At 49.3% G+C, this 8513-nt stretch overlaps 1 protein-coding gene across 1 annotated transcript; it reads left to right on the forward strand.

Moving 5' to 3' along the window:
- The first annotated feature begins 1786 nt into the window (after positions 1 to 1786).
- RPL29 (ribosomal protein L29) lies at positions 1787 to 3881 on the forward strand. Its single transcript, XM_083796313.1, has 4 exons — positions 1787 to 1896; positions 2033 to 2077; positions 2390 to 2454; positions 3688 to 3881. The coding sequence occupies exons 2-4, from the start codon at positions 2041 to 2043 to the stop codon at positions 3799 to 3801; spliced, it is 216 nt and encodes a 71-aa protein (XP_083652439.1). The 5' UTR covers positions 1787 to 1896; positions 2033 to 2040; the 3' UTR covers positions 3802 to 3881.
- The last annotated feature ends 4632 nt before the right edge of the window (positions 3882 to 8513 follow it).

Raw genomic sequence — 8513 nt, forward strand, 5'->3', positions numbered from 1 at the left:
TTATTTGCTGGAGATGTTCCTTCTCGCTGAGTGGGACCGGTGCTCCCTCTTCGAGCCCAGAGTGGCATCTGTTAGGCTCAGGCTCCCTCTAGTGCCTCTACGTCCTGGTGTCCCCGCTTCTCCAGGTGGCTTCTCCAGGGCCTTTTGTCCCTGGGGACCGTCCTTCATCCCTACTCCCCTCCAGCACTGCTGGTGGGCTTACACCACAGCCAAGCCCCATTTGCCTTCTCCCCCTTCCCAGTAGCTCAGCAGTTTTTAGGAAGGCTCCAAAGCCCATGTCAAGCAAAGTCCTCTGGGCTCCTTCCAGCCAGCACCTGACCCTCTCAGCACGTGGATGTGCTGGCACTAAGGGCACCCCATGTTCTGCCCGCCTTTCACCATGGGCTGGGGCAGAACCAGGAAACGCTGGGAGAAGTTTCTCCCACGTCCATCTTCCATAAATATCAGGACACCACCAAAATGCCATGTCAGACGTCAACAAAGTCCTGCCCACCTCTCTTTGCAGGTGGTTTCTCAGAAAGCAGCAATGCTTTTCTGATCTATACCCATGGGCATCAGCGCAAAAGCCACATCAAACCCAACAGGATGAATTGTGTAATGTGAGGGCATCAACGGAGAGGACACTGTTGTCAGAGACACTTAGAGATTTTTGTTTTAACTTATGATTATTTTTTTTTCAGAATAATTTTGCAGCAGTAATAATTACCACCCTTTTTAATGAGCGCAGCTCTTGTAATGGATGACACGCAGGATAACATGCACTAATTATGTCTGTAATCGCTAAAAGCATGGTTGAAGGTTTCAAACCAGCTGATCGGTCTTGGTGAGGCTGTAATTGGAGACACAGCAGCTCATTAGAGCTTGGGAGAGACTCGAGGGGTCACAACCACCCAACAGTGCATGATGGGCTTGATCCCGCCCTGGGTCATCCTTCCCTTTTTGGTATTCTGCCCTGGGTCATCCTTTCTTTTTTGGTATTCTGCCCTGGGTCATCTTTTCTTTTTTGGTATTCTGCATTTGCTTACAGTGTGTTATAAACAACCCTGAAGGTACCGTGCTCAAACCCATAAAGGGACTGCAGCGCCACAGTTTTGTTTTACTTGAAAGAGGATTGCTGAGACTGTAAAATAAAAACTTCTGTTTCTTCCTGGTAAGGAAAGCTCAGAAATGAGTGAAAAAGGTCAAGAGTTTTCTTAATCCAGTGGCCAAGGTAAGGGCAGGGTGCCTGCTTCTGCCTACTGCAACGCAGTGGGGGCAAATGTTTTTCTAGGATTCGCTTTTGTCAGCCGCCAAGCTCCTCTTGCTGGGCTGTGAGGGGAAGTTTGCACATGGAGAAGGGTTTGGGGAGCAGCTTGCCCGAGCTGTCCAGCTGCACCGTGCCTGCGGCAGCGCTACTTCCATCTATTTGTGCACCGTGTGCCTGCAGCAGCTGCCCGGAGGGAACTAACACAGCTAAAAAACGTGCAACTTAAGATTTCGCTGGAAATAAGTACTGAAATTAAATTGCGTTGGCTTTCTTTTTCCTGACTGGTTTCATTTCAGCCCGGCCGCTTTCCCCGTCTGTCACGGGTAACTTATTTTTCCCCCCGTTTTTATGACAGGACGAGGCGACGAGCTGGAGGGGTGGCGGGGCGGCCAGCGGCTGTTTTCTTCCTCCCACCCCGGCTAGCTGAAGCAATTCCAGCGGGGAACGGCCTGTCGGCGGCCATGCTGCGGGGGGGCACCGTGCTGGCCGCAGGGGCCGGGCCCGGGGCCGGCCGTAGGGCGGAACCATGCCGCGGGGGCGCGTGTTGCGCACCGGGCCGTGCCGGGCTTCCGGTGCGGGCGGCCGCCATTTCCCAGCAGCCCCGGCGCCGGGCCTTTCTCTTCCGGTGCGGCGGCAGCGGCTGCGTTTGGGTGAGTGTCGCGATCCGCCTCCATCCGCTTCCATCCGCCTCCATCCGCGGCCCGCGATCGGCGCGGCGGGCTGGGAGGGGAGGCGGGGAGCCGTGCGAGCCGATCCGAGCCCCACGTCCGTGTCCGTGTCCCGCAGGTGCAGCCATGGCCAAGTCCAAGAACCACACCACGCACAACCAGTGTGAGTCGGGGCGGGGGCGGGGGGGCGCGGGGCCGGGCGCGGCCCTGTCAGCGAGGCTGCTGCAGGGGCCGCCGGGGGGCCGAGGTGTGTGCGGGGGCAGCGCCCCTCGCGCTCTGGTAAGGAGCGGCCCCAGATCCGTGGGTCAGGGGCTGCAGTGCCGGGGGGGGAGAGGCGCTGCCCTCGTCTGAATCTCGCCAGGGCGCGAAGGGTTGGGTGGCTTGTAGTTTCGGCGGAGATTCAAAAGGAAGCTGGTGCAGCTGTTTAACTGTGGTTGAAGTTTTAATTTGAGTTGTTTCCTTGTTTTCCGCGTAGCCCGCAAGTGGCACAGGAATGGCATCAAGAAACCCAGGTCCCATAGATACGAGTCCCTCAAAGGGGTGAGTATGTCTGTTAATGTTCTTGGGCTGATCGTTTGCATGACAAAATCCAGCCTTGGTGTTTCTTTGACTGCCAGCTTTCTAGCAGATGGGGGCTTGTGTTTTGGAGGGTCAGAACCGCTGGGGGTCCCTCTCTCATCGTGTGCTCACCTTGCTGGCAGCAGTGATAGTTCTAACCCGTCTGAAATCCACATTGCACGTCTACAAAAACTAATTTTGAGTTACTGGCAAATTTTGTCTGTGTTGCACATCAGTTGTTTTACCGCTCTTTTCTGCTTTGATTCCTGCTGTGTCTCCTCTGTACCCTCCAGCGTTGTTCCACTGGCTGTACTAATACACAGAAGCTCATCCAGAAAGTGAGAGGAGTTGACTTTTCTGGACGGTGCACGTGGAAATGGCAAAATCTTGCTTTTTCTGAGGTTATACACGTGGTACACCACTGTCTTTCTTCACGTTTGAAAGGGACAGAAAAAGCAGGATGTTCTGGCTACAGAGGGGGCTGTGGTTCCGTTTGCCTTGTAGATGTGATGATTGGCTTTTCAGAGGCGATGTAAAAGCTTGTCTTTTGCTTAGCTCAGTGAGGACTCAGCACCCTGAAAACAGCTGGGCTGTTCCTGAGTGTGTCCTCTCGCCAAGAGCGTGTGACTTGAGATGGCAAAAATCCTGTGTGGACCAGGTGAAATGCTGCTTTCAGCAAAGTAATGGATGTTTCTCAGTGGGATGCTGACATTTCTGAGAATTGCTCCTAGCCATGAAAGGATGTGTTGTGAGCCACTAGTGGACAAAAAAAATAAGGAGCAGCTCTCTTCCATGGTGGTATATTTTTCCTTTAATATAAAAAAGAAAGGCCCAAGGAAACGGTGTTGATCTTTGCCAAAGGATTGCATGTATGTATGCTTGCCTGGCAAGATTTGTTTGTGATGCTTCTGATTAAGAATGTGTCATGGCACAGAAATGAAGTTTGTCTTGTTTACATTTTTACTCAATTTATCCTGTTCTTTCTCTATATTTATTGCTGGGGCTTGGGATCCTTCTTAGTTTAGAAAAGAAGGAAAATAGTTTAAAGGATGGCTATACCTGGTTAAAAGAATTCTGTTGAAATAAGAAAACCAAATGAGAAAACTTACTTGAATTAATTGCAGCTAGCATTCGGAAATCACTGAAGCATAATGGAAACATGTTTTTACCTACGTCTTTTCTGCAGCGTCTTACCTTTTTCCTTCGTTTTTATAGGTTGATCCCAAGTTTCTGAGGAACATGAGATTCGCAAAGAAGCACAACAAGAAGGGGCTGAAGAAGATGCAGGCCAACAATGCCAAGCAGGCAGCTCTGCAGAAAAAGGACTGACGTGGTTTAAGACAAAAGAACCAGTTTTCCTGTTGTCATGTGTTAAAACATTTTGTACAAATAAAATTGGACATAACTAAGTCTTCACCTCCTGAATTTGAGGAGAACCCTCGAAAACGTCCTGAGCTGTATTTTAAATGCCAGTCGTGTCATCACGTCCGCATGTAGCAGCCAGTGTGTGGCTTTGTTCTCTGGCAGGTCAGCAGGAGGGGCTGTGTGTCAGTATTCTCAGCCTCCAGATGTATGAGCTAGAACAGTTGCTGCCTCCTCAGTGCTGCAGTTGGTGGTACAGGTTATGAACACCTACGAGTTGGCAGCCTGTTTTCAGTTTGTGGAATGGTATAGAGTGAAGCTTTAAAATACAAACAAGAAGCAACGTGTTTTGTGTTGCTTGGGCTCTTAGATGATAGTATTCAGCGAAGGTAGAACTGATTTTGATACTGGCGTGCACGTTCGGAGCTCTCCTACTGCAATTTTTGCAGTAGTTCTTAGTGCTGTCAGAGCAAGATCAGGCTTCCAAGGGCTATCCAAGCATCTGCTGCTTTACTGTTCAGGTAGGGTAGCTACAGCAACAGCAATCCTGAGAAACGGGAGGGTTCTGAGCGCCAGCTACAGTGTTAGAGGTTGTAGCAATTAATAGAAGTGGTTTGTAGTGTTTTCTAAAATGCTTCAAGTAAAGTGTGATAAGGGATATAGGACAATATAAAATAGCCAGATTTTCATAGCTGCTGTAACAAAAAAAGTCCCTACCTGATGAAGCTTGCTGGCTGGTGAGATCATGGGAGTAGCACAGGAGATGTGGTGCCAGGACAGGGTTGTTACTGTCATGTAGGTAGAGGTGGACTCGGCTTTCCAGGTCACAGCAGTTAGCAAAGCTGGCTCAAGATGAGTGGTTTTGGTACTGAAGTGAACCGCCTGTTAAGAGGCAATGGACCTTTCCTGAAATTGTAATTGCAAGGCTTGTCCGCCTGGTGGTGTAAATTCAGCTCAAGAGCTGGAGGTAAGCAAGTAACTTGTGACTTTCCGGTATAGCAGCAAAACACCTGCTGGATGGAAAAAAAATGCAGCAAAACATCCAGTTAGTGTAAGTGACTTTTTAAAAATAGTTTAGCTAATTACTGGAATGAAATACTGTTTTGAAACAAGGTAAGTATTTTGAATTCTGTGTGGCCTGAAGTGATTCCACAAGACTTTTCCTGATTTCCGAACGCTTCTCAAATTTCTTTTACTGATAAAAATACCACTAAGCTGTAAACCAAGCAATATAAAGTGATTTACTAACTTAAATCTCAGGAGTTGAGGGTTCTTGCAGTCTGAGGAAAGTGCAGCCCCCACCTGTATGATTCCTGCTGCAGGCATCTCTTGGACTCTTCTGGAGGTTGAAGTTTCTCTTCTGGAAGAACTTGGTGGCTGTGCGAGAGCAACGTGTGGGTAGGGAGGGGTGATGTGCTGGGGGGGTTGGAGAGTGAGTGGTCACCCTGTTTGTATCACTGCGTAGAAGAATCTGCTAAATAGCTGGGACAGAAAGGCTGCCTGGTCCCTGCTGCCTTCAGGTGAGCCAAAAGCCTGTGCTTGCCTTGGAGAGGTTCCTGGTGATGGCAATCATCCCTGTAAAGTTTTTTGGCAACCCGTAAGTCACCTAGGGACAGCTCCAGAGTGCTTAAATCTTGATAGCACCAGTGATACCCGAGTACCTTTCAGCATCAGTGGTCTTTGAGTTCTATGGCAGGTGCCTTCCTTCGAGTGAGATTGTCGACAAAAGCAAGATCCCATAGCTGCAGTTCCCGTTAACAGGCACCTCGCCTCAGGATGCTGCTGGTGTTGGAGGAGGTGAAGTGGCTGGTCCACCCACCTGAATGAAGGACAGTGTGCTGCTGGTCTGCCCTGTGACAGTAAGTAAAAGAAAACACAATTTCTAAAGCGGTGGCTTGCTGTTATGCTGCACCTTCGCCCATGTGTCCACAGATATCCAACCTGCTTTCAGTTCTACCTTTTAAGTCTCCCATTAAGGCTTTCCTCTCTAAGAAGGCGGATTTCATCTCTGCGTCTTCTCCAGAGGGCTCATGCTGTGAGAATAATACACCCACAGGATGTGGTTTGAGGGAAGAGAGAGAGGCAGGGGTTGGACTGTGAAAAGGATCTTGGCACGTTAATGAGAAGCAGAGGGAGAAAACCAGGCTTCCAGTGGCTCCACAGAACTGGCCCAGGCCTGCCTCGATGCAGTCTTTTCATCTTGCTGCCCTTCATGCTGCCCTTCAGAGGGGACAGCTTCCCAAATATGGGCTTGCTGACTTTCTGACCAAAATAGCGGCTGCGTGACAAAATGCAGCACAGAGGAACGTAACCTTAATCCAGGCATCATTGTGAAGCGAGAGACAAGAATTTGTGAGCTTCCACGGCAGCTCGGTGTCAGGTTTGTTGTCGTCTGCACCCCACCGCCATCTCCCTGCACACGTGGTGGTCCTGCAGGGCGCTGCCTGGACATCGCTTATATCACCCATCACAATTTCTGACCCCGTGACAGCTCAGTTCGTGACTTCCCTCCTTCCCTTCCTTGTGGCAGGCATTGTGCCAGCCCAGAAGGGAAAGCTGCAAATGGGTGTCTGTGCTGACGTGGCTCCATGGTGGGTCTTAGGCGCTTTCACTCGCCTGTGAAATCATCTAAATTCTGTCTTGCTTTGTGTTGGTCGAGGCAGTCCAATGATTCTTTTTGGGAGGATTATATCTGCAGAGCACAGGAGAGGGAACTGGCAGCTGTGGCCCACTTGAAGCTATTCCCATTATGCACAGCTCTGTCATCTTTGACATTTAAAAACTTCAAAACTCATATGACTAAGTGCTTGGTATCCCACAGGAAGCCAATGTGTTTGAGAGAGTCTCTCTGCTTAGCTACTGCCGTACATCAGGTTACATGTTTTGTACTTGCTGCTGATGACTTCTTCCCTTTGCAATGAAGAGGACTCAGTAAGTTCTAATGCGGCTCCTTTTTTCCCTTCAGTGAAAATAAAAAATAGGGTGCGAAGGGCACGTAACCAAATAGTGAATAGCTCATTGTGCAAAGGTGAGCCATTGCACTGAAGGGGAAGAGTACAGAAATGCAGGGGAAAATACAAAGCAGTGGGAAAGGCTCTGATGGGGCAGGATAATCATCAGGGATGTGGATGTTCGTTGTGAAAATGAAAAGCAGGACTGGAAGCGTATTGCTCTGCTCCCCTTCACCACCTTTCAGTATTGTGCTCAAGCAAAAAATAAGTGAACATAACATGAGTTCTGCTTTGCCCAAGTTTCAGAGCTGTTGCAGTCATTCCTGTATGACAGGGTATTTGATTTGGCACAGTGAGATGTTGTTTCTCTGCCGTGGCTCAGTTCACTGCTGCAGCCATGGTGGCAAATGCATAACTATTGGAGAGATGCCTATGTTTTATTAGGGGTATGCCTACAAAATGTTCTCTGTTATCATTTAGTCAGTCCATACAGCAAAGTTTTACTGAGAGATGCCGTGAGTATGCTGAAAAAGCTGCAAACCAGGGTAGGAATTAAATCTACTATCAGCTAAATTGAGCAGAGCAAATGGCCTGAGAACTGCGGCCGTGGCTGGTGGCACGTACTGCTGTCACCTGGCAGCACAGCACCCTTTCTTAAGGAGGGGTCAGGTGGTTAAGATAACACAGATTTGTGGGCTGTTATGGAGCATTGAATGGCTTTTTGCCTAATTAAAAAAAAAAAAAGTGTGGCTATTTTGATGACTATTTTTATTTTTTTTTCCAAGTAGTGCTTGTGTATGTGTCACATTCCTTGGATGTCTCTGGCACCAGAATTTAACAAAAACATGCAGGGAAAACTGCAAATTTGTTTGGAGTTACATAGATGGGTGGACTTCTGGGTGTTCTTCAGTCACCATTAGCACGGCTCCATGCACATCCCCTATGTGGAGGGTTTACCCGAGCTGGTCCTGTGCTAGTTACAGGTTTGTCAGCCATCTAAGTCGCTCAGCCGTCTGTCAAGTTGTGTTACATTCCTAATGCAGTTGCTCCTGTGTTTTAGCCAGCAGTGAAATCCACCCGCAGCACTCCACCCCATGGCATTTGCTGGCTTACTCTTGGAGAACAGTCAGTGTGCTGAGACAAATGGATCTTGCAGCAGTTTTTCTGACTTCATGTGCTGACCTGCTGGCGTGTCTGGTCTAAGGACTGAAAAAGCCCAAATATTCCCCAGCACAGCTGCTCTTCTACGGAGAAGTTTCAGCTGCTACAAGACCTTGGTCCTCTTCCTGTCCAGCCACCACCATCCCAGCTTTGCTCCCAGGGAAAAGAGTGGGGCAGTCAGTGAGGTTGTTGTGGGTCACTGCTGCCCGTGCCCTTACTCCTGGGGCTCTTGGACAACGGGTAGAGAGCTGAGACATGGCTGGGTGCTTCCCCCCAGCCTTTGCAGCCTCCTTTTCCCTGGGGTCACAACAGTCCAAACCTTCCCCCAGGCGACCAAGAAGTACAAAAGGAGGGGGTTAATCTGGAAAAATTCCTTATTTCTTCTCTTGTTCACCATTCAGTGAGGCAAAGCCTATTCTTAAGCGGTGGTAAATGTCTTGGAGATGTCCCTGTTGGGTATTGGGATTTGGTCAGGACAGAGGAAGACAATAGGGCTGTTGGTGGTACCTGCTGAGATGAAATGTGGGTATGGGTTGCCTGTAGGCTGGGTGGCTGTGGGGAGATTTG

The sequence above is a fragment of the Anser anser genome (genome assembly GCF_964211835.1).
Source record: "Anser anser genome assembly, chromosome: 12".
Classification (NCBI taxonomy): domain Eukaryota; kingdom Metazoa; phylum Chordata; class Aves; order Anseriformes; family Anatidae; genus Anser; species Anser anser.

What these genes read in the sequence shown, in the direction of transcription:
- RPL29 (XM_083796313.1), top strand. Translation starts at nt 2,041, where the DNA reads ATGGCCAAGTCCAAGAACCACACCACGCACAACCAGT. An exon ending in CCACACCACGCACAACCAGT is followed by an intron (nt 2,078 to 2,389) that starts GTGAGTCGGGGC and finishes TTTTCCGCGTAG; the next exon opens with CCCGCAAGTGGCACAGGAAT. An exon ending in GATACGAGTCCCTCAAAGGG is followed by an intron (nt 2,455 to 3,687) that starts GTGAGTATGTCT and finishes TCGTTTTTATAG; the next exon opens with GTTGATCCCAAGTTTCTGAG.